Source organism: Canis aureus, chromosome 2, assembly GCF_053574225.1.
Source record: "Canis aureus isolate CA01 chromosome 2, VMU_Caureus_v.1.0, whole genome shotgun sequence".
In the NCBI taxonomy this organism is placed as follows: Eukaryota; Metazoa; Chordata; class Mammalia; order Carnivora; family Canidae; genus Canis; species Canis aureus.
The window spans coordinates 74,279,068-74,304,465 of NC_135612.1; the positions used below are offsets into that span (position 1 = coordinate 74,279,068).

The window sequence follows — 25,398 nt, forward strand, 5'->3', positions numbered from 1 at the left end:
AAAGTGTTTATATAAAACTTAGATTCAGATATAGTCGAAAAATCATGGACAATAAAGATTCTTGAAATATCTGAGGGTGTATTATATTTCTCATAATCTGCTGCTAAATCAGAGATGACACACTGGTGTCCAGCAAGTGGATTACAGGCCAGGTGTGAGATACTGACTCCCCCATATCGTCAGAGCAGTGAGACAGTGGCCTGGGTTTTAGGAACCCTGGTTGGTCTCCTGACATCCACTATCTGAGGAGCACCAGAGAAGCCAGCTGCAGAGAACATGGGTCAGCACATTATGTACAAAGAGCCCATGGAGCTTACTAGGGAAATTTGTCTTTCAGGTGCTCAAGAATAAAATAACCAGTCTGAGGCCATATCAGGGGTAGGGGTAGGTAAGGAAGGAGGAGGTCTGCAAGAATGCTACCACAAAGACAACTCACAAATCAATAAAATTTGATGTGGACAAGAGAATTCATCAATGAACCAACATGTTGTTCATAAAAAAAAAAAAAAATAGATACTAACAAAAGTAGTTTCAGTAAAATCAGAGTAGAAGAATAAAGAAGTGGTTTACTTGCCCTTTTAAAGAAAATTAATCAAGGAATTAGACTAACTTGATAGTGTAACATCAGGTTAATATTTTCTTTTTTTTAAAGATTTTATTTATTTATTCATGAGAGACACAGAGAGAGAGAGAGAAAGAGAGAGAGGCAGAGACACAGTCAGAGGGAGAAACAGACTTCATGCAGGGAGCCCGATGCAGGACTCAATCCCGGGACTCCAGGATCACACTCTGCGCCAAAGGCAGGTGCCAAACTGTTGAGCCACCCAGGGATCCCCCAGATTAATATATATAATTTTAAATTTTATTTATTTATTTATTTATTTATTTATTTATTGGTTAATATTTTCTTGATCAATTTCTTCTCTAGTAGGAAAATTATGGTTGGAATGTGTGTATTCATAAATAAAAATTAGGAATCAAAACAAGGTCAAATGGGGAGTAGAAAGTCCACTGTCACTTAGTGCCACCTGTAGGATGGGAAAGAATTAAGGGACAGAGTCTCTTACCCCTTTCCACCAGCATCTTTACTGAAGACGCTGCCGGACTCGTAACACAATATATCTCAGTTCAGTAAGCTGTGTAGGCATTGACTCTCATCAACTCCTCTCTTCCTTAGAATGACCCTGATGCTATTCATAAAATAAGTCTAACGTTTGAAGTTCTAGTCCCATTTTGACTGTCCTTAGATTCAGTTTTTAAGGTCTCTTAACCCACTATTCCCATCTGTCTATCAAATCCCCACACCCAATCAGAAGATGAGTCAGTTCATTTGTATTCACAATCTATCCACAGCACAACCTCTGTTTCCTGCCTCCTGCTCCTCACTCACCCATAAAGCCCAGAGTTGCACGGGTAAGAGCAGATAGGGTGAATGGAAACAGATGGGGTGATGGAGGTACCAGAGGGAACCAGCAAGCAGAAATTGATTGGAGATACCCCCTACCATTTTTTTTAAAAACCAGAAGGCAATGGAATAAAAGTGTTTGCACATATTCTTTTTTAACCATGGACTTTTCTTACTCTTCATTTGTATTCTAAAACAAAGTATTTTACTTCACTGAGATTACAATGAAAGATCATTTTTTTGAAACGAGAACTGACAGTGTAGATTCGGTAACAGTTGTCACAATGTTTATAGGCATCATGATAATGAGTCCCATTCCACTGCCTTATACAGGGTAGTAAAGTAGAATTGAGATTTTGGTTTATCCTTACATTCATCCTCACATTTATACTGTTTTCTGTCTTACAGACACACTCTTTTCCGAACACCAGGATGCAGTTCAGCCTGGTACATATAAGGGGTCATCAATCATTTAATAAGCAAATGAGGAAATGGACATGACTGACCATCATTTTATTTTGGGTGTCAATATTGTGGGTTTATATTTACTCATACAGATTGGTAAATATGGGAAAATAGCTTCAAATCCAGATGAGAACAAGACCCCTTAGCCTCTTGAGATTTTTTTTTTTTTTTTTTTTACTCTTTCTTTTTTTAGAAGATAGTTTGAAAGTGTCTTCCTTATTAGATGGTAGTTTTCACTATGGTAAGTGACTCAAAATGAAGTCTCAGTTCAAGCCCTCTTTTTTTTTTTTTTTTTTAAGTCTTACCCAAAAGGAAGTGAGTATGAAGTAAATTGCATAAACTTAAAGCACCACAGAGATGAAGCCCGAAGCAGGAAGAAACATGCTACCGATGTCCCAGAAGGGAACACATTGTATCATGTGAAGAGACATGACAAAAACAGCCCTCTTTAAATTACTTTTGGCAATAGTGGTCACATTCATTTTAATTTTGCCAGAATATTTTAAGACATCAAAAGGTGAGTATGTAATTTATCTTTTCTTTTTCTAATTTTTAAAAATTATGATAGCTAATGGTTACAGGAAAGGTCTTTTTGGACACATGCTGCATGAGCTGAAGCTCTATGTCTGAAAAGTTAGGAAAATGAGATTGTAATTTTAGCTGTTAGAGAGCACAGTAACCTTATTCACAGTACTTAATTATTGTGGCACACAATAATGAGATAAAAAATGAAGAGAACTATTTAAACTCTATAGTCTAGATTTTAAACATTAATTTACATTAATTTTATCACATGATTTTGCTCTTTGAAAAGGAGTTTCCTTCAAAACAGTTTTAAGTATACTTTTACATTCTGGAGTTATTTTATAAAGCAAGTAATATTTATTATGTTAAAATGCTTGATTTCCCTCCATCACAGCTATTTCACACAAATAACTCACTGTTGCCTTTTGACAAGTAAGATTATTGAAAAATACAATTAAAATAAGATGAGTGAAAATTTCAGCAGGTGTGTGTACGTGGATTCGTAACTGATGAAAAAAATGAACTCTATGGGTAATTCAGGGACTTGTGATCTGATTGCTGAAGCCTAGGATAAGAAAATAAGTAAATGTAAACTATTTTTACATCGTTTTGAAAATATATTAATGTGACTGTTTAGATGATCATTGTGCTCCTCAGCATTTAATAAGAAAAAAGGATAAAAAGAAAGTGCTGTATTCTATCATTAAAGTTACATGAATTTGCTTAAAATCAGGGAAAAGCTTATTTTTGAGACTTGCTGGGATGATTATGGTTGCATATACATGGCATTAAGTGGCCAGAGAACAATATTTTACTAAATAAACACTATGTGCAATTTTGTGAATGACTGTATTTTTCAAAATTTTCTTGGTTTTCTGGTATTCTGTTGCTTAGATTAAACAATCATAACATGTATTTTAAATTTTTGATTCCACTCAGGTGAAAATATAAAGAGAATAATTAGAATTGGAATAGAGACAACATATTTCAATTTTTAAGCTTTTTGTGGTGGAGAGTAAGCTCATTTAATAGTATCTAAGGTAGGCCATAAAGGTGCACCTTGTACTTCCAAAAAGGCAGGTTCATCTAATGAAAACCAGGTAATCAGCCTTTCATAAACTGTTTGCTAACTGTCGGTTAGTGTTTTATAAGACCTGGTGATTGCTAGAGCATGCTAGAAGTTTTTCTTTTGGGGGCAGATGCCTTGACAGTAATCAACCATCAATGATTTTTGTTTTCTTACTTTCATAACTGATTAGATCAGCTTTCAATACTCCCTGTATTGCCTCCCCAAACTGAAAATGGCCATTTCTCTTTTCCTAGACCAAGAATAGTATAGATATTTCCTTGGACATTTTGGGGGGGATGGATTTACTTGGGAATTTTGTTTCAAAGGGACCCTCCCTGGGGCCAACAAACAAAAATGTTTGAAAATCATCATCTTAATCCTGATGTCATGTTGTGGTAGAAGGAATTTTGCACAGAGCCACCATCAATGAAAGGTCGATGGTTGAGCAAAATATTTTACACATGCAATAGTGCAAAATAATACTTTATATTTCACAATGGCTTATGGATCACCAGGAACAAGTTCATATAGCCTCACCTTATATAGTTTAATATAGATTCAACTAAGGGCACATATTGTTTCACTTTTTCTCAGTACTTTTTTTTTTAAGATTTTATTTATTTATTCATGACAGAGAGAGAGAGAGAGAGAGAGAGAGGCAGAGACACAGGCAGAGGGAGAAGCAGTTTCCATGCAGAGAGCCTGACGTGGGACTCGATCCCGGGTCTCCAGGATCACACCCCAGGCTGAAGGCACCGCTAAACCGCTGGGCCACTGGGGCTGCCCCTCTCAGTACTTTTTAAATCACAATAATAGTTGCCTCACGAAGTGAGTTGACTTATCAACTAGTATATTTTATAAAATAAAATATATGGTAAAATTATTTATATGATAAGCTAAGAGTGTTCAAGAAGTGCTAAAATTAACTTTGAGACTCTCCCTATTACTTGGGTTACTTGGGTTCTTTTTTTCAGTTTTTTCTTATATTCTATTCACTTTAATTTCTAAGATAAATATTATAAAATGATTTTTACTTATAAATTATTCACAGATACTGTGTCGTTAAGATATCAAATTAATTCAGAAGGAATCTTAATGAGGAATAATGTATTCACGAAGTTTAATAGATTTGATTTCAAAATAATAAACCCTCTGAAGGCCTAAGTTAAAAATAGAGAACCGTGTTTGATCATTTTTCATCAAGAATGTATCTGAGACCCTGAATAATCATTACTCGGAATATTCAATTATCATAATTACACAGTATAAGCTATCTAGTCTAACTTCGCCAAAGAAGAGAAACTTCTTCAATGGTGTTTTGGACTTTTAATGAGTTTGCATTGAGCATGCACTGGCAAGAAAAACCACTTTAGTACTTTCAGTTTATTTGAAAGGCAGCTTATCCTAAGATACGGTAGTTAATATAATGATTTGATACACGCATATTGCATATAGATAATAGAGATAGAAAAGGGAATGCATATATTTTGATTCAGAACTGCTTGCAATTAAGGGAGCCTGGGTAGCCCCAAACAAGAGACTTCACCAACCTTTTATTGAATTTACAGTGTTTGGGAGAGAACTGGTTAACTCCTATAAATCTCAGTGATCTTTTATTTATTTATTGATACTTCCACTTATGAATAGTGCCTACCTGTGGTCGCTTTGGCCCATATACTGATATTGAAATGAATAGTGTCTACCTGTACCAGGAACCCAGGGCCACAGAAACAAAAGGCAATTCTTCTTTCAAGGAGTTTTCAGTTAGGGGGATGCCTGACTGATAAATAATTAAATATAATACTATAATTACTAAAATAGCAATGTAAAAAGTGTGATGGGAACATAAAAGTTGCTTCCATTCCTGTCTGGGGTAGATGTTCCTTCCATTTTTGTTGCAAAGAAAAACCACTGTCACAGTTCTAATGATCAGCTAATATTTCTCCTTACCTACTTGCAGAAGCACTCTCTAAGAGCAGTAATTATTGTTGATTTTCAAATAAAATGTACTCATCTAAATATCTCAGAAGTTCTGGAAACCAGAAACTGTAGTGAGTTATAAAAGTGCCTTACTGATACTGAGGCAAGGCAAGACAGGAATAGCAGAGATGAAAATACCTGAAACCTAATTTTATCTAGCTGTCTGACTTCCTCACTTACATTTAAGAAACAAACTGACATGAACCATGTTTACCAGCTTTCATTTCCCCCTTGCATTTCATACTTTTTGATGGAAATGGTAGTATAATGGTCAGTGAACTTTAAGAAAAAAATGGATAGGGATCCCTGGGTGGCGCAGCAGTTTGGCGCCTGCCTTTGGCCCAGGGCGCGGTTCTGGAGACCCGGGATCGAATCCCACGTCGGGCTCCCGGAGCATGGAGCCTGCTTCTCCCTCTGCCTGTGTCTCTGCCTCTCTCTCTCTCTCTCACTGTGTGCCTATCATAAATAAATAAATAAATAAATAAATAAATAAATAAAAGTTAAAAAAAAAAAAAAAGAAAACAATGGATAAAAGAACTTTACTCATGAACTATAGGATAAACCCTGAAGTATATGAGCTTATGTACACTTTACTCAGGTCTGTATAATAAAGAAGAGTGTTATCAAGGGTAACTGCAACTAATTTGCCTGAAAGGATTATTTTAGTTCTTAGAGATGGGCACTTTATTTCCCTCCTATTGACTGGCTCATTAAAAAGTTAATCAGTAATTCCCAGTAAGGTCTGGGAAAGAGACTAGAGACTTAAAAAAAAAAAGATTTTTTTATTTATTTGAGAGAGTAGAGAGAGAGAGAGAGAGAGGGAGAGAGAGAGAGAGTGGCGTTTACGACCAAACATGGGTGGGGGGAGGGACAGAAGGAGAGAGAGAATCTCAAGTAGACTCCTTGCCTACCTCAGAGCTTGTTGGGGGGCTTGATCTTACTACCCTGAGATCATGAGCTGAGCAGAGATCATGACCTGGGCCAAAATCAAGAGTTGAAGAGCCGAAATCAAAAGTTGGATGCTTAACCAACGAGCTACCCAAGCACCCCTAAAAAAGTTTTAAAAATGTAATACTTACACATGTACCAGGTACCATACCAAGTACTTTTACATATAAAATTTTTTTAAAAAAGATTTTATTTATTTATTCATGAGAAACACACACGGAGAGAGAGGCAGAGACAAAGGCGAAGGGAGAAGCAGGTTCCCCATGGGGAACCCAATGCGGGACTCCATCCCAGGACCCCAGGATCATGACCTGAGCCAAGGGCAGTTGCTCAACCACTGAGCCATTCAGGCATCCCATGTCTCATTACAACACATTAAGTATTTCAAATCATTCATGGTGAAGCATCATTCTGAAGAGTGACTTTTCTTGAAATATTCAGAGAGAAGGAATAAAATTAGATGGATAGATTTACTTCGTTGTAACATTTTTTTTCTAAAAAAAAAAACAAAAAAAACACATTTTTTTTCTTATGGAATTTTCTGAATCTTTGTAGCATGGAAATGGATAATAATCAATACAATATGTTTACTTATATTTTTAGACAATAGGTGCTGGTTAAAAAAAAAGGATATTGATGAATATAATGCTTTCCACTGCTTTCACAGAACTGTTTTATTCTCTCCTCTCTTATATTATATACCAGCAACCCTTGCTTGGGATGCTTTTGCTATCAGCTTGTCTTATTGCATTGGTAGATAAATGCTCTCTCTGTATATCTTTTTTGTTTTTATAGAAAAAACAACTTTCTTTAAAACAGCATATGGTGATATATCTTACCCCTATACTGCTCTGTTTCTTTTCTCCATAGCACTTATACCCTATATAACTGACTTATTTATTATATATACTTCTTGTCTTATTTCTCCAAATAGAATGTAAGCTCAATGGAAATGCGATTTTTGTCTGTTTGGTCATATTTTAAGCACTTAGGACAGTACACGTCACATTAGGAGGAACTCACTGAGTATTTGTTGATTGAGTGAATTTTCTGAGTCATCTTGTAAAGGAGATAAAAGGGAAACATATTTAAAGGAAGCATTTCTTGGCTGATCCTCACAACCACCTTCTGATTCAGGCAGACCAGGCATTATTATCTTCATGTTACACTTTTGAAACAAAATTTTTCTGCACACCTAGAATTTTTAGGGTCCTAGGATTGAGCCGTGCCTCTAGCTTCTAGTTCAGTGGAGTGGAGTCGGCTTATCCCTCTGCCCCTCCCCCCAATTGTGCACACACTCTCTCTCTCTCCCTTCCTCTCAAATAAATAAATAAAATCTTAAAAAAATAAATTGTCTTTCCCAAATGTTCTATGAATAAATCCATTCGTAGGGATGCCTGCATTCAGCTCAGGTCATGATCCTGGGGTCCTGGGATGGAGCCCCACATCGGGCTTCCTGCTCAGTGGGGAGTCTGCTTTTCCTCTACCCCTACCTCCTGCTTGTGCTCTCTCTCTCTGTTAAATAAATAAAGTCTTTAAAAAAAATTTAAAAGCAAAACTAAAAAAATATCTTTATCATATCCAGACTCCCCCATTCCTTATCTGGTAACACCATGGGTATATTATTCATTTGCAACATGATATATTTTTACCCTTTCCCACTCAATATTACTAGAGAAGCTTCAATTACTGAGCCCCAAATAGAAATAAAATGATTTGAGCTTTTGCTATTGAAATTGGTACTCTGTGAGTCGTTGCCAGTTGTTAAAGAGGCTGACCTGTGACCAAAGGACAACAATGTACATTAACTAGTATCTCTGTAAATGAGGCTGCTAAGCCATAAGCTTTTTTCTCTCCTGGCAGCTAATATTTTTAAATTGCTGAATTATGATACATAATCTCCAATAACGATGAAAGATACTTAGAAACCATTGTCTGTGTTTTGTTTAGTTTCGTTGTTTTTAAAGGCACAACTTACAATAAAATACAAAGATCTTAAATGTTTGGTTTTATAAATTTTGACAATTGTATGTGCCTCTGTAACTACAGCCCCATACAAAATACAGATTTTCATCAGTACCAGAAAGATTCCTTTTGCTCTTTCCTGTCAAATCTCCTCCTCTCCCCAAGGCAACTTTCCGACCTATGTCATCATAGCTTAGCTTTATCCCTTCTTATACTTTATATAGATGGAATCATCACATAGTGCCTACTTTTGGTCTGTTTTTTTTAGCTCAGCATAATGTTTTTGAGATTCATTTGTGATGAAGTACATCAGTGCCTCATTTCTATTTATTGCTAAATATTCCATTGTAAGAATAACATCACATCTGTCCTTTTGGCCGTCACATTTGTCCTTTTTGGTTGTTTCCAGCCTTTGGCCATTATAAATATGCTGCTATGAACCTTCTTGTACAACTCTTTGTATGAAAATATGTTTTTGTTTCTATCAGGTAAATAGTAGTAAAATAGCTTACTTTTATAAAAAAAAAAACTGCGTGCATCTTCAAAGTGGCTGTTTCTAGTGGTAAAAATTTCTTATTTTCTTCAGCTTGCATTTCATATATTGAAGAAATAACACCTAAAATACGTACTGTCTGAAATAATCCATGCTTCCTCCAAAGTTTCTTGACAACTCATTAAAAGAGAAATAGCTTAGGTATTGAGAAAATATGACTTGACATACAGTAGTTTCTGGAGCTCCTATTGTCTGTCAAACAATGAAGGTTTTCCTGTAAATTCTCACTTTTTTTGAAGGTCAACAGAGAGTTGAGACTTTTGTTCTTGCAGTTGTAACTTGGAAAATACACTTGGCACAAAATATCTAAAAATGTGAGATTAAAACATTGAAGACAACTACCAAAAAACACATAGTTGAAGTAGTAAGAAAATAAGAAAACTCCTTAAAGGTGGAAAAGGATTAGAAATTACGAATCCAGGGCCGCCCAGGTGGCTCAGTGGTTTAGCGCCGCCTTCAGCCCAAGGCGTGATCCTGGAAACTTGGGATCCAGTCCCACATCCGGCTCCCTGCATGGAGCCTGCTTCTCCTTCTGCCTGTGTCTCTGCCTCTCTCATGAATAAATAAATAATATCTTAAAAAAAAAAAAAGAAATTACGAATCGAGATAGGTAAGCAAGAGTGAACAGATTGGTGTGATCTGAGGAACATCTACAAATTCCTGGTGGCCTAGAGTCTTGGTTTCCTGGGTCACACATGGAGGAACAGAAGCCAAAGCTTAACATTGGGATGCAAAGGTAACATGCTCTGTGAGGGAGTAAGGAGTAGTCTAGGAAAAGTCTTGCTTGGCTGTGAGGAAATTTGTCTATCTCCATCTAGGCCGTAGAGAGAGCAAGGAAAAAATTTCCCTGGAGAGTTTGTGAATATGTACTAGCCATAACTTGGATATTAATACTCATTGCCTATGAGGTGTGAAAAGCCCAATCCAATTGGGCTTTAATTTAATTAATTAAATTAATTTTTGCTTTTGTTTTTTTTTTCTTGGATAAATTTGACATATGAGTTTGTATAAATTTAAGGGGTATAGCCTGTTACTTTGATACATTTATATATTTGTAATATGGTTGCCATCATAACAATAATTATCATATCACATACTTAAAGTAAAATGTTACTATGATCAATATACTGCACATTAGGTATCTATGACTTATTTAGTACTTATTTAATTACAAATGTGTACCTTTAAATACCATCAATCTTGTCCCCCCAGGGGCACCTGGGTTGAGTGTCTGTTTTTGGCTCAGATCATGATTCCAGGGTCCTGGGATTGAGTCTCACATTAGACTCCCTGCAGGGAGCCTGCTTCTCCCTCTGCCTATGTCTCTGCCTCTCTCTGTGTGTCTCTCATGAATAAATAAATAAAATCTTTTTTTTTAAGATTTTATTTATTTACTCATGAGAGACGGAGAGAGAGAGCTTGGCAGAGACACAAGCAGAGGGAGAAGCAGGCTCCACACAGGGAGCCCGACGTGGGACTCAATCCCGGGTCCCCAGGATCACACCCTGGGCCAAGACGGCGCTAAACCGCTGAGCCACCCGGGCTGCCCCTAAATAAATAAAATCTTAAAAAAAAAAATCTTGCCCCTCTATCCTCATCCCTTGGTTTGTTTTACTCTCTCTTTTTAAATGCATTTTAAAAATATTTTTAAGTTTTTATTTAAATTCCAGTTAACATACAGTGTAATATTAGTTTCATGTGTACAATATAGTGATTGAACACTTCCATACAATACTCTGTGCTCATGACAAGTGTCCTCCTTAATCCCCATCACCTATTTAACCCATATTTCCAGAATGGCTGCACCAGTTTGCATTCCCACCAACAGTGCAAGAGGGTTGCCCTTTCTCCACATCCTTGCCAACATCTGTTGTTTCACGTGTCGATCTTAGTCATTCTGACAGGTGTAAGATATTTCGTTGTAGTTTTGATTTGCATTTCCCTGATGATCACTTATATTGAGCATCTTTTCATGTGTCTGTTGGCCATCTGTACATCTTCTTTGGAAAAATGTCTATTCATGTCTTCTGCCCACTTTTTCATTGGATTATTCATTTTTGGAATGTTGAGTTTTAGTTTTGTTAAATGTTTCCTTCACACTGGAGAAGCTTTTTATTTTGATGAAGTCCAATAATTTCTTTTTGTGTTTGTTTCCCTTGCCTCAGGAGACATATTTAGAAAGAAGTTGCTATAGCTGATTTCAAAGAGGTTACTGCCTCTAGGACTTTTATGGTCTCATGTCTCACATTTAGGTCTCTAATCCATTTTGAATTTATTTTTGTGTATGGTATAAGAAAGTGATCCAATTTCATGCTTTTGCTTTTTGCTGCCCAGTTTTCCCAACACTATTTGTTGAAAAGCCTGTTTTTTCCCCATTGGATATTCCTTCCTGCTTTGTCAAAGATTAATAGACTGTATAGTTGTGGGTTCATTTCTAGGTTTTCTATTCTGTTCTACTGATCTGTCTATTTTTGTTGCCAGTACCATACTGTTTTGATCATTACAGTTTTGTAATATAACTTGAAGTTTGGAATAGTGATGCCTCCAGCTGTTCTTTTTCAAGGTTTCTTTGGCTAGTTAGGGTCTTTTGTGGTTCAACACAAATTTTAGGATTATTCCAGCCCTGTGAAAAACCCCGTTGGTATTTTATTAGGAATTGCATTACATATATAGATTACTTTGGATAGTATAGACATTCTTGCAATATTTGTTCTTCTAATCCATAAGTATGGAATGTCTTGTGTGTCATTTCCTTGTGTCATCTTCAATTTCTTTCATCAGTATTTTATAGTTAGAGTACAGGTTTTTCACCTCTTTGGTTAGGTTTATTCTTAGGTATTATAGAATGAATATGGAAGTTTTCCTTTCTTTTCTATTTTTTTGAATAGTTTGAGAAGAATAGACATTAACTCTTCTTTAAATGTTTGGTAGAATTCACCTGTTAAGACTTCTGGCCCTGAAATTTTGTTTTTTGGGAATTTTTTGACTCTTGATTCAATTTCTTTGCTAATTATCAATCTGTTCAAGTTTTCTATTTCTTCCTGTTTCAGGTAATTTATATGTTTTTAGGAATTTATAAATTTCTTCCAGGCTGTCTCATTTGTTGGCATATACTTTTTCATAATATTCTCTTATAATTGTATTTCTATGGTATTGGTTGTTTTTTCTCCTCTCTCATTTGTGATTTTTTTTTTAAATTAGGTTCTTTTCTTTTCTTTTTGATAAGTCTGGATTCTTTTTGATAAGTCTGCCATTGATAAGAACAGAACAACAATTTGTTCTATTGTTTGTTTAGTTTCTATATCATTTATCTCCGCCCTAATCTTTAGTATTTCCCCTCCTTCTTCTGGCTTTAGGCTTTGTTTGCTGTTCTTTTTTGAGCTCCTTTAGGTGTAAGGTTAAGTCATTTTTTGAGATTTTTTTTTTTCCTGAAGTAGGCCTGCATTGCTGTATACTTCCCTCTTAAGACTGCTTGTGCTGCATCCCAAAGGTTCTGAACCATTGTATTTTCATTTTTATTTATTTTCATGTATTTAAAAAATTTCTTCCTTTTTGATTTAAATTTTGTTTATTTAACATATAGTAGAACATTAGTTTCTGGAGTAGAATTCAGTGATTCATTACTTACATACAATACCTAGTGATCATCATTAATTTCTTCTTGGATTTTCTGGTTGACCCATTCATTAGTTAGTAGAATGTTTTGTAACCTCCATGTATTTGTGGTCTTCCCTATTTTTTTCTTTCGGTTGACTTCTAGTTTCAAAGTATTGTGGACAAAAAACGGTACATGGTGCGATTTCAATCTTTTTGTATCCGTTGAGCCCTGTTTTATGACCTAATACATGATCTATTCTGGAGAATATTCTATGTGCACTTGAAAAGAATGTGTATTCTGCTGTTTTACAATGAAATGTTCTGAATATATCTGTTAAATCCATCTTGTCCAGTGTGTCACTGAAAGCCATTATTTCCCTGTTCATTTTCAGTTTAGATGATCTGTTCATTGATGTAAGTGGGATGTTAAGGTCCCCTAATATTATTGTATTATTATTTATTATTCCTTTATGTTTGTCATTAACTGTTTTATATATTTGGGTGCTTCCATGTTTTGTGCATATTTATAATTGTTAGACCTTTTTGTTGGATTGTCCCTTTCATTATGATATAGTGCCCTTCTTTACTCTTGTTACAAGTCTTTGTTTTAAAATCTAGTTTGTCCAATATAAGTATTATTACTCCAGCTTTCTTTTTTTTTTCCAGCTTTCTGGAATTTGCATGATAAATATTTGCATGATAAATATTTCTCCATTCCCCTCACTTTCAATTTTCAGGCGTCCTTAGGTCTAAAACAAATCTCTTGTAGGCAGCAGATAGATGGGTCTTGTTTTTTGTTTTAATTTATTCTGATACCCTATGTCTTTTAGTCCCCTTATATTCAAAGCAATTATTGATAGATATATATTTATTTCCGTTTTATTTCTTGTTTTGTGGTTGATTCTGGAGATTTTCTCTAATCCTTTCTTGTCATTTTGGTCTTTCCTTTTCACTCAAGGAGTCTCTTTAATATTTCTTGTAGACCTATTTAGTGGTCACAAAATTATTTAGTTTTTTTCTATCTCAGAAACTCTTTGCCTATCCTTTTTATTCTGAATGATAGTTTTGCTGGACAGAGTATTCTTGGCTGTAGGTTTTTCCCATTTAGCACTTTAAATATATCATGCCAATCTCTTCTGGCTTGCCAAGTTTCTGTTGAGAAATCTTCAGCTAGCCTTATGGGTCTTCTCTTGTAAATTAAAGACTTCTGTCTTGCTGCTTTTTTTTTTTTTAAGATTTTTTATTAATTCATGAGAGACAGAGAGAGAAAGAGGCAGAGACATAGGCAGAGGGAGAAGCAGGCTTCCTGCAGGGAGCCTGATGTGGGACTCAATTCCAGGACCTTGGGATCATGCCCTGAGCCAAAGGCAGATATTTGTTTTGGTTGCTCTATCCTTCAGCCTAGTCATCTGCAGAGGCTCTCCTTGCCTGCTATGGGCAGTGTTTGGTCCTTGGCCAATTTTAACTAGGTGTGCTCTATCTGCTTGTGAGATGAGACCTGATATCACTTCCACCAGAACTGGGACCCTACAGAACTCTCAGGTCAGGAGATGTGCTGTAGGTAGGAGTTTGTGCTGGCCTTTCCAATGAGGGGCTCACCAAGCTGAGACTGAGGCAGGCTTGCCCAAGAAGGGCAGTCTAGTCAGAGAGCAGGTGTGGGGGGCTTGGCGTAAGCAACACTAGCTAGTGTTGGTGCTGCCCTGCCTCCTGCCAGTGGCTCTGGGTCTATGCTGAGGGTCAAGAGAGGGAAATGGCACCAGCCAGCTCCTTTGTTCCCAGAGAGGAGTCTCCATGAGCACTTCCTCTCAGGGACATGCTCTGAGAAGAGCAAATAATCTCCCCACTGTGTGCCTCAGGCACTCTTCAGACTGTTGTTTTCATGCCATCTGCCTTCCACCCCCGGGTTGTTTGCCTGTCTTCTCTCCAGGAGCAGAACAGTGTCCTCTAGGCTCTATTTCAACCAAGCCTACTGACCTTTCAAACTCCAGGCTTTAAGCCCTGCTGGTTGCAAGAACTCACAAAATTCAGCCCCTCTCATTTTCCAAGTCCATCACATCGGGGAATCATTCTCCTTGTGCATTCCCCTGTGTGCTCCTCTCTCTCTCTTTGCCTTTCTGCATGACCATGGCTTCCTCCCCTCATAGCACCTGTGATCCCATTTCTCCCCTAAACCATATCTCCACATTTCCTACCTTCTTTTATGTGACCTCTTCTCTCTCTTTAGTTGTAGAGTTTGTTCTGTCAGTCTTCAGGTGATTTCTGGGGTGATAGGATGATTTGATAGTTATCTAGCTGTGTTCATGGGATGAGATGAGCCTACGGTCCTCCTACTCTGACATCATCCTCCCTCTCTCCCATTTGACCTTTTTAGATTTTACATATATATTATATCATATAGTAATTGTCTTTCTCTGTCTTATCTCAGAATAATGTGCTCAAGTGCATCCATGTTGTTACAAGTAACAGGATATTCTTCTTTCCCGTAAGTGAATAATATTCCATTGTATATGTAACATATCTTCTTTATTCGTTCACCCATTGATGGGCATTTGGGTTGTTTCCATATCTTGGCTATTATGAATAATACTGTGATAAACATGGGAATACTGTGAACCTGTTTTCATTTCCTTTGGGTATCTACCCAGAAGTGGAATTTTTGGATGATATGGTCTGTTTTTAATTTTTTGATGATCCTCCATATTGTTTTCCATAGTGGATGAACTAATTTACATAACAACAGTATATAAGGGTTCCTTTTTTTTTCCACCACGCCCAGAAATTTAATTTAAAGTAGTTTTGAGATAATGTGTTATTAGACACCAAGCAGAGGTAAACACCAATCCTCTCTGGAGGAAAATATCTTCAAACCAGATCTCAAATATTTCACAAACAAAATTCTAAGGAACATGAGCTACTACTAAAAATCATAAAACACATGAAGACATAATAGACAAGAGTCAACAGAGACTAAAAGGGAGAATCAGATTAATAAGGAATTCAGATATTGGAGTTATGAGATATATAACACAAAGTAAGTATTTGGTTTGTTTCAATAAAAATGATATAAAAAAGTATGAGTAGGAAACAAGACTATTAAAAATAATCAGGCAGATTTTTGAATCACTATATTGTACACCTGAAACCAATATAACACTGTATGTTAACAATACTGGAATCTCAAATTAAATTTAATTTAAAAATATAATCAGGTAGATTTGAAAGAGTCAACTGAAAATTCTAATTATAAAAATATAATAACATGATGTAGAAACACAAGGAGTGAGTAAATGGATCAGACACAACTGAATAGTGAATTAATGACTGGGAATATAGATCTGAATAAATTATTGAGAACATATCACAGAGAGCCAGAGAAAGAGAAAATATGAAACAGAGGTTAAGAGACACAGAGAACAGAGGGAGCGATCTCTAATTGAAGTTACCAAAGGAGAGAAGAGACAAAATGGGGAAAAGACAATGTTTGAAGAGAGTGGCTGAGAATTTTACAAAAGTGATGAAAGACACAAATCCTCAGATTCAGGAAACCCAACATGTCCCAAACAAAATAAATTTAAAAATTCCATGGAACATGAAAACTAAAGAGATAAACCAGAGATTAAGACTGATGGTCTTCACAGGAATAATAATTAGCCTGGCAGCTCATTTCTTGAAAGCAACAATGAAATTCAGAGGCCAGTGGAATAATGTCTGCAAAGTGTTGAGGTAAAATTAATGTCAAACTGGAATTGGTGAGATACATTTTCACATGAGCAAAAACAGACAGTTTATGACCAGCAGATCTTTAGTGAAGGAATTTGTAGAGAATTAACTTCAGGAGAAAAACCATAATCCTAGAAGGGAGGCCAGAGATGTAAGAAATGGCAGGGAAAAGACTCTCAATAATTATAAGCATGTGGATATCTAAGTAAATCTTGAAAATATTAGCTGCGTAAAACAAAAATAACTACTAATTTGTATATCAATGAAAAAGTAAGAGAACTAAAATGCGTACAAAAATAGCATTCCTTTCAGAAGCTGTAGGTGAGAATCAATTTTGTTTACTTTTCCAGTTTCTGGAAGCTGCCTGTATGCCCCAGTTTGTGTCTTCCTTCCACCTTCAAAGCCAGCAATGGCCTGTTGAGTCTTTGTCACATTGTGTTATCTGACACAGACTCTTTTTTTTTTTTTTTTTTTTAAATTTTTATTTATCTATGATAGTCACAGAGAGAGAAAGAGAGAGAAGCAGAGACATAGGCAGAGGGAGAAGCAGGCTCCATGCACCGGGAGCCCGACGTGGGATTCGATCCCGGGTCTCCAGGATCACGCCCTGGGCCAAAGGCAGGCGCCAAACCGCTGCACCACCCAGGGATCCCCTGACACAGACTCTTTTGCCTCTCCCTTCCACATTTGTGATTATATTAGGCCCTTGGATAATCTAGAATAATTTCCCAGTTAAAACTTTTTTAAAAAAGATTTATTTATTTATTTATTTTAGAGAGAGAAAGAAGGGGTAGAGGGAGAGGTAGAAAGAGAATCCTTGAGCGCACTCCCCACTGAGCATGGAGCTTGATGTGGGGCTGGAGCTGATGTGGACTCTGGGAACATGACCTGAGCCAAAATCAAGGGTGGGACACTTAACCGACTGAGCTACCCAGGCACCCCAATAATTTCCCTATTTTAAGATAAATGTACAAGATACCTTCATTCCTTCTTCTGCCTTAATTTCTCTTTAGCATGTACCATAAACACATTTATAGGTTCTGGGAATTAGGATGTGGACATTCTTAGGAGGCCATTACTCTGTCTATTAGAATTGAATAATCAAAAAACAAGCAAGAACAAGTAAGAAATGTTAGGACTGGAAATGGACATAGTAGAAATTTAAAATGTAGTAAGAGTATTATGAATAACTTTAAGTCAATAAATTTAAAACATTAAGGACATATTTATGGAAAAATATAATGTACCCAAACCTACTTTGGAAGAAATGGAAAACTGAAGAGTTGTAGAACTCAATTAAAGAAATTGAGCCAATAGGTTATATTCCCTGAAGGAAACACTAGGTTTCAATAATTTTACATGGTTTTCTGCCAAACTTTCAAGAAATAGATTCAATAGATAAATGCAATTTTACAATAAACCTTTCCAGAAGATAGAAACAGGGGAATATTTTCCAATTTAATTTTAAGTCTAATTTACCTTGGTACCCACGCCTAACAAAGATAAAACAAAAAAGAAAAACTTATAGGCAAATCTCATTTATAAACAGACAAATTTGAAAAGGGGTTGGCTGGTTGGTTGGCTCAGTTGGTTAAGCATCTAACTCTTGATTTCAGCTCAGTTCTTGATTTCAGTGTTGTGAGTTCAAGCCCGGGTTGGGCTTTATGCTGGGCATGGAGCCTACATTAAAACATTAAGAATCTACTTGGATAAAAATGATCAAATATGTATAAAAATGTGTAAAATTATCAAATTAGATTTATGCTTGGAATTCATGATGAGTCAGCATTAGAAAATCTAATAATATAATTTGCTGTATTAATGATTATTTATGAGAGACTACATAATCATCTCAAAGTTGTTGAATGAACATTCAATTATATTCAGCAGCCCTTATAATGAAAAACTGTTCCTTCTATAAGGAACAGAAGAGAACTTCCTCCAAAAATGATTATGTAAAATATTATTCTCAGTGATGAGACATTGTAAGTATTCTTCTTAAGATTAAGAGCAAGCAAGGATGACCTCTCCCCACATGCCTGTTCATTGTGGTACTGGGGGTCATGACAGGGCAATAAGAAAAGTAAAAGAAATAGGACACCTGGGTTGCTCAGTTAGTTGGGTGTCTAACTCTTGGTTTTGGCTCGGGTCATGATTTCAGCGTTGTGAGATCAAACCCCACTTCAGGCTCTGTGCTCAGTGGGGAGTCTGCTCCAGATTCTTTCCTCTACCACACCCTCCCTCTCTGTTCCTCCCTCTGCTTGTACACATATGTACTCTTTCTTGCTCTCAAATAAATAAATAAAATCTTTTTAAAAAATTAAAAGAAATAAATGTATGGAGATTGGAAATCCAGATATAAAGCTGTCATTATGTATAATTGATATGCGTATCTGCATAGAAAGCCCAAAAGATTTAATTTGTAAGAAACAGAAGTTAATAAGGAAGTTTGTAAAGTGGCAAAAATAAAATTGATATTCAAAAGTTAATTGTGTTTCCATATACCACTAACAAACTGAAAACATATTCCTTAGAAGATAGCGTTGGCACTGGAAACAGAAAGAACAGTACCTAGGAGGAAATGTAATAAAAGATAAATGAGACCATCATGGAGAGAATTTGGAAATTTCACTGAACAATATCAAAGAAAACTCATACAAATAGAGAAAGAAAGTAAGAAAAAAGTGATAGGAGGAACTCAGATTTTATCTTCTCCAGTGGATTTCAAGATTCAAGTCAGAATTGCAACTAGGTTCTTCACTGAACTTAAGCTGATTCTAAAATTTATTGCAAAGAGCAAAGGGCCAAGGATAGGTAAGACACTCTTAAAGGAGATGAACGAGGGGACTTTTCCTATCAGATATAAAAGCTTTTACAAAGAAAACGTAATTAAATAAGTATAATATCTTTGCCAAGATAGAACAATGGAATATAGAACAAAATTCAGACCCCAGAAACACACCCATATGTCTATGGATACTTGTTATATGGTAGAGGCACTTTATAGGTAGTGAGGAAAAGATAGACAATCTAATAAATGCTAGTGCAATTGCTTATCACATGTGGAAAAACTAATGTGGCTTTCCACACTGAACCAATTTCAGATAGATGAGGAACATACATGGGGACATCTGGGTGGCTCAGTCAGTTAAGTGTCTGACTCTTGATTTCAGCTTGGGTCACAGTCTCAGGGTCATGAGATAGAGCCCTGAGTTGGGCTGCAGGCTGGGTGTGGAGCCTGATTAAGATTCTCTCTCTCAGGGCACCTGGGTGGCTCAATGATTGAGCGTCTGTCTTTGGCTCAGGGCGTGATTCCGGGGTCCTGGGATTGAGTCCCACATTGAGCTCCTCTGCGTCAGCCTCTGTGCTCAGCATGGAGCCTGCATGAGATTCTCTCCTTTTCCGTCTCCCTCCCCTTCTACCTCTCCCCCTTCTTGCACACACACGGTGTACTGTCTCTGTCAAATAAATGAAGAAATAAAAAAATTTAAAATATTAAATAAAAAACTTAAAATTTTAAACAAAAAACTTAAGGAACTCCTAAATAGTAATAAGAAAAAGACAAACAGGGGCACCTGGGTGGTTCAGTAGGTTAAGCCGCTGCCTTCCCCTCAGGTCATGATCTTGGGTCCTGTGATCAAGCCCCGCATTGGCTTTTCTGCTCAGCAGGGAGTTTGCTTCTCCCTCTACCTCTGTGCTCTCTCTCCCTCTGTCACTCTCTCTCAAATAAATAAAATCTTAAAAAAAAAAAAAAAGAAAAAACAAAAACAGAAAAAAAATGGAGAAGTAGAAAAAATGAAAGAAAGTACACTTTTAAACCATCATAAGATTCTATTTAACACTGACTAAATTGGCAAAACTTGAAAAGCCTTGACCAAGATGTATGTCAGGTGGAGCTTTTATACATTGCATGTAAGAGTATTAATTGGTACAATCACTTCATATAATGAATTGACATTTTCTAGAAAAATCAAAGATGTGCATACTGAATACCCAGCAATTTTACTCAGTATGTATACTAGAGGAACTTCTGTATTTTTGTACCAGCAGATACATTCATGAATATTCATAGCAGTATTATTCAAAAATAAAATTTGAGATAAAATATACATATAATAAAATGTTCTCATTTTAAGTGTATAAAGTTTGACAAATGTTTACATCAATGTAACTAGCACTACTATCAAGATAAAAACTTTCCAATATCCCCCAAAGATCCCTCTTTCTCCTCTGCAGAAAAACCCTTCTCCCACTGTCAATATACTTTTTCATTTCCCAGGATATCATATAAATGGAATAATGAACTATGTAATCACTTGTCTTGCTTCTTTTTCTTGGCATAATACACTTCAGATTCGTTGTGTACACGTTGTTGTTTGGATCAGTATTTTCTTGCTTTTTGTTGCTGAGTAGTATTCTATTGTATAGATATGTCAGGAATCGCTTTAATAATTCACTAGTTGTTGGGCTTTTAGATTGTTTCCAGTTCTTGGCTATTACAAATAAAAGAGCTGCCATGAAAATTCATGTACAGGTATTTTTATTTTTCTTGTGTAAATTCCTAGGAGTAGAATTATTGGGTCAAAAAATAAGTATATATTTAACATATAAGAGATATAATTCTGTTTTCCAAAGTGGTTGCACTATTTTACGTTCCCACTAGCAATATATGAGGGCTATGGTTCATAGCAGCGTTATTCATAACAGCAAAAATAGAAACAACCCAAATGTTTACTGTCAGAAGAATGAATAAATTATGGTATATTCATTCAAAAGAACACAACAGACAATTAAATTAACCATAGCTATATGGAGCAACATGACTAAAACTTATTTAAAAAGGCAAGTCATAGATGAATACATAAAGTCTATTCCATATATATATATATATATATATATATATATATATATACACACACACACATGTCTAAAATATGCTAAATGAAACAATGTTATTTAGGAATATATACATTTTGGAAAGGCTCTAAGATAAAGCAAAGGAGTGATAAACACAAAATTCATGATAGTGGTTAACCTCTGTGAAAGGATTATGTAGGGATGGGAATGGATAGTGTTTTTCAAAGATATTGGTAATATTGATATCCTTAATCTTCATGATAGATAGATGCATGGCATTTATCTTTGTTATTCTTTAACTGGCACCAACATTTTACATATGCTTATATATGATAAAGTTTTATAACAAAAAATTAAAAGGAAACATATTTGATATTTCTTTAGCCTTACTGTCAGGTTTCCTTAAGGAAAAAAAGATTGACTTGAGCATTTGTCCTATACTGTAATATATTTTCCTAATTCTATTTAGTATTCTGTATACTATGCTTAGAGATTGTAGTCATAGTACTGGAATAATTCTGGAATGCATTTCTTTCTATGGGAGTAAGAAGCTAGATGTCTGACTCCCAGCAATATTAATGGCAGTAATTAAATTCATATATCCTTGTTTATGGAGATGAGAATATAGTCCACCTGATAACAACAATGATTGAATAGAATTCATTATTTCTTAAAATTATGCCAGGGAAGGATATATATCTTCTATTTATTTCCTTTCCAACTGAATAATTTAAAACTAGGGTTTAAAAACCATCATAAAATGACCTCAAAGTCAAAAATATGTCATTAATTCTAGAAAGCCTGGGTGGTCACTTATTGGGTAAGAGGACTATAATATAGACAGTAGAAATTTCTCTATTTTGGTTGTATCTTAGGCATACAAGTTCAAGAAGTGGAAAATTTTGTAAGATGAAAAATCCCAGTGAGTAAAATAGAAACATGCAAGAAATGTTTTTATGTATTTTGTTAGTATAAAAAACCCCATAGGTTATAGAGTTCCATCAGATGGTACATTTCTGTCTCTTTCCTGGGATATTATTACTGAAGACAATTGTTTAAAAAATTAGTTACAATTTGATCTTTATCTACTTTGTTTATAAATATATTAAGACATAAAATTGTGAATTTGAGTAAAATACCATCTTCTCCCCCCAAAAAACCTTTACAGCAACTCAAGTATGAAACGTGTTTGTAGCTGGAAATCACATGTGAATTATTACAGAAACAACTTCAAATGTAGAGGGCTGGTAATGAGCTTCTCATTTTATTAAATAATAAAAATATAATAATCGTAAGGAGATACTTAAGGAATTACTATTAGAGTACAAATTCCACAAATAAAAAATTCCTTAATACCAATCAATAGCCTGGTTTACTCTTAAGATTGAACCAAGTTGTATGACTAGCAGTAATCATTTTAAGAACTAATGTGATACTTTCATTGTGCTCCACATTACTTAGAAAAAATTTAAAAAATTATTTTGCCCTATATGATTAGACAAGAAATGGTAAAGAAAGGCACATAAAGGTACAATTGAGCATGTGAGTTATTTTCTCATACTAGCAAATGATTGTCAGACTAGGAATACCTGAGAGAGAGGTTTCCTATTCCTTAAATGATCATCACTGACAAATAGGGATTCTGGATTTTTATACAGTGAGCTTTAATTACTTGTGTGAATTGGATCACAGATAATCCTACTCTAAATGAAGGTTGAATTTTCAATTTTCACTTTGGAATATAAGTTTGAATTTTTTAAAAAAGACTTATTTACTGGTGCACCTGGGTGGCTCAGTGGTTGAGCATCTGCCTTCTGCTCAGGTGGTAATGCAGGGGTCCTGGGATCAAGACCCACATCAGGCTCCCTTCATGGAGCCTTCTTCTCCCTTTGCCTATGTCTCTTCCTCTCTTTGTGTGTCTCTCATGAATAAATACATAAAATCTTTTGTAAAAAGATTTACTCATTTTAGAGAGAGAGTGTACATACATGAGTGGGGGGAGGGCAGAGGGAGAGAATCTTCAAGCAGACTCTACACTCAGCATGGAGCCCAATGTGGGGCTGGAGCCCAAGGTTGGGCTCGATCCCATGACCATGAGATCATGACCTGAGCCAAAATCAAGAGTCAGTTGCTTAACCAACTGACTATAGAGATAGGTTTGAATTTTAAATAATATACATTTGTGCAAATTTCAAAAATGTTTTCATATGTACCATACACTTGAAGCTACTATAATCCTATGACGTTAGTGGGATCTATAGTTACTTTTCTCTATTTTGCTGATGAGAAAACAAGACTTATGGAGATTAATTGTCCAAGTATCTTGCCTAATGACTGGAGTCCTTGTATTATATTTTGAATACAGTGCTCTTTCTTCTGTATCATCATTTCCATATCTGATGTTTGTCTTCAGACAAAAATAAAAATTATGATGTCATCTTGTTACATTTCATCTTTGTAGGTTCAGGTAGGTTGAGTAATGGCTACCCAAAGGTATCATGTGCTAATGCCTGGGACTTGTACATGTTACCTTATGAGGAAAAAAGATTTCCACAGATGTGATTAACTTCAGGATCTTGAGATAGGGAGATAATCCTGCATTATCCAGATGAAACTATATCCCATCAGAAGTGTCCCATATAAGATGCTTATAAGAGAGAAGCAGAGGGATATGACACAGAAGAGTAGAAACAGAGACACAGAGGAAAAGGCAACGTGACCAGAAAGTCAGAGACTGGAGGGATGTGGCCACAAGCCAAGGAATGCCAACATCCAGCAAAAGTTGGAAGAGGAACAAAGAACAGAGCCTTCCCTGGAGCTTTAAAAAGGAATGGTGGTCAATGCAAACACTGAGATTTCAGACCAGTTAAATTAATGTTGAACTTTTGGCCTCTAGAGCTTTCCTAGGAGAGAATGGTTAAAATGTTAGGGTTTATAAGAATATCTCTAGTTCTCATCTCTGAAAATTAATAGGGAATATTTACATATTTTAAAAGGAAATATTTAAGTGAAGTAGATATTGTTAATTCATGTAAAAACAAAGTCATATCACTGACAAACTGAAATATACTGTATCCATCTAAGAAAAACTGGGAGCTTATTGTGTATTTACTTGAATGACAAAACCTCAGTATTTCATTTCATAGTAAACAATTTTTTTTCTTTTATAGGAAATATATTGGAGCTATCATGTCTGGAAGTATGTTTACAACCTAATTTCAATTATTCACTCCCCTCTTTAAATTTTTCTTTTGTGACTTTTCTGAAACCAGTAAGAGAAACTCAGACTATTATGGGAATCTTTCTAAATCACTCCAACTTTCAAAACTTCACCAGAATTTGCCAAGGCATCACAGGTGAATTCAAAATGTGCTCTCCGTGTTTGGCTTGTAAGTCCAAAAAGAGCATGGATTTTATTTCTCAGGAACGAACATCAAAAGGTAAAATGATAATAGAATTTATCAAGAATAAATTACCTTAGTCTGTTAAAAAAATAATGATATATTACAATTTTAAATCCAATAGTATCAGAACACTCAGCAGTGTGGCTTTTGATGAGTGACTTGCAGGGCTTTGGGATATTACTTGTTCTTGGTTTAGTTTATCTAAAACAAAATATCTACTTTTAAAAGATATCAAAATGCCACCATAATTTATGTATGTTTGATGGTTAAAAGATTATTTAGCATGCTCTCTTCAGAGGTATTGCAATTTTTTAATTGAAAAAAAAATTCTAAGTAAATCTGTAGGCTCTCAAGTAAAATCAAACTTTGATTTCCTAAGAGGTCATTGAATCCTTGATACATTTGTACCTTCCCCTGCCTAACATTTATTCACTGTGTATGAATTATCTTTTTACTTGTCTAACTGTCCAGTGAGCCACTTGATGTTAGGGACTTTGTCTTTATTCATGATATTTCTAGATCTTAGAATAATGCCTGCCATTAGGCACTCAATAAATATTTCTTTAATGAATAAACAAACGAAAGAATAACCATGTATTATGTGTAATGTCTAACTGAATCTTGCATCTATTTTGAGATCAATATATGTTATTTAATTAAATTAAATCAGCTTTCATCATTGAGAAATTAAATGACTCATTTGTAGTCATAAAATATACTTGTGGCCTCAGGCCCAAGCATCAAATTTATTATTTATACCCTATTCAGTGAAATTGCCCTCTGTATCACTCCATATTGGCATCTTTCCCATTCTTTCAGGATGGGAATGAGATTTCTTGGCATGGAATTTGGATAAAAGACAAAAGATCTTTTTCTGAGTTCTTGCTCATGTAGTGCTGTAACTATTGCA

At 35.5% G+C, this 25,398-nt stretch overlaps 1 protein-coding gene across 1 annotated transcript in view; it reads left to right on the plus strand.

Moving 5' to 3' along the window:
- The first annotated feature begins 2,200 nt into the window (after positions 1-2,200).
- TMEM156 (transmembrane protein 156) overlaps positions 2,201-25,398 on the plus strand; it is a 46,107-nt gene continuing 22,909 nt past the window's right edge. Inside the window, exons 1-2 of the mRNA XM_077879506.1 lie at positions 2,201-2,387; positions 24,255-24,524. Coding sequence (XP_077735632.1) covers positions 2,300-2,387; positions 24,255-24,524 — 358 coding nt within the window. The 5' untranslated portion in view covers positions 2,201-2,299. The remainder of the gene's footprint in view (positions 2,388-24,254; positions 24,525-25,398) is intronic.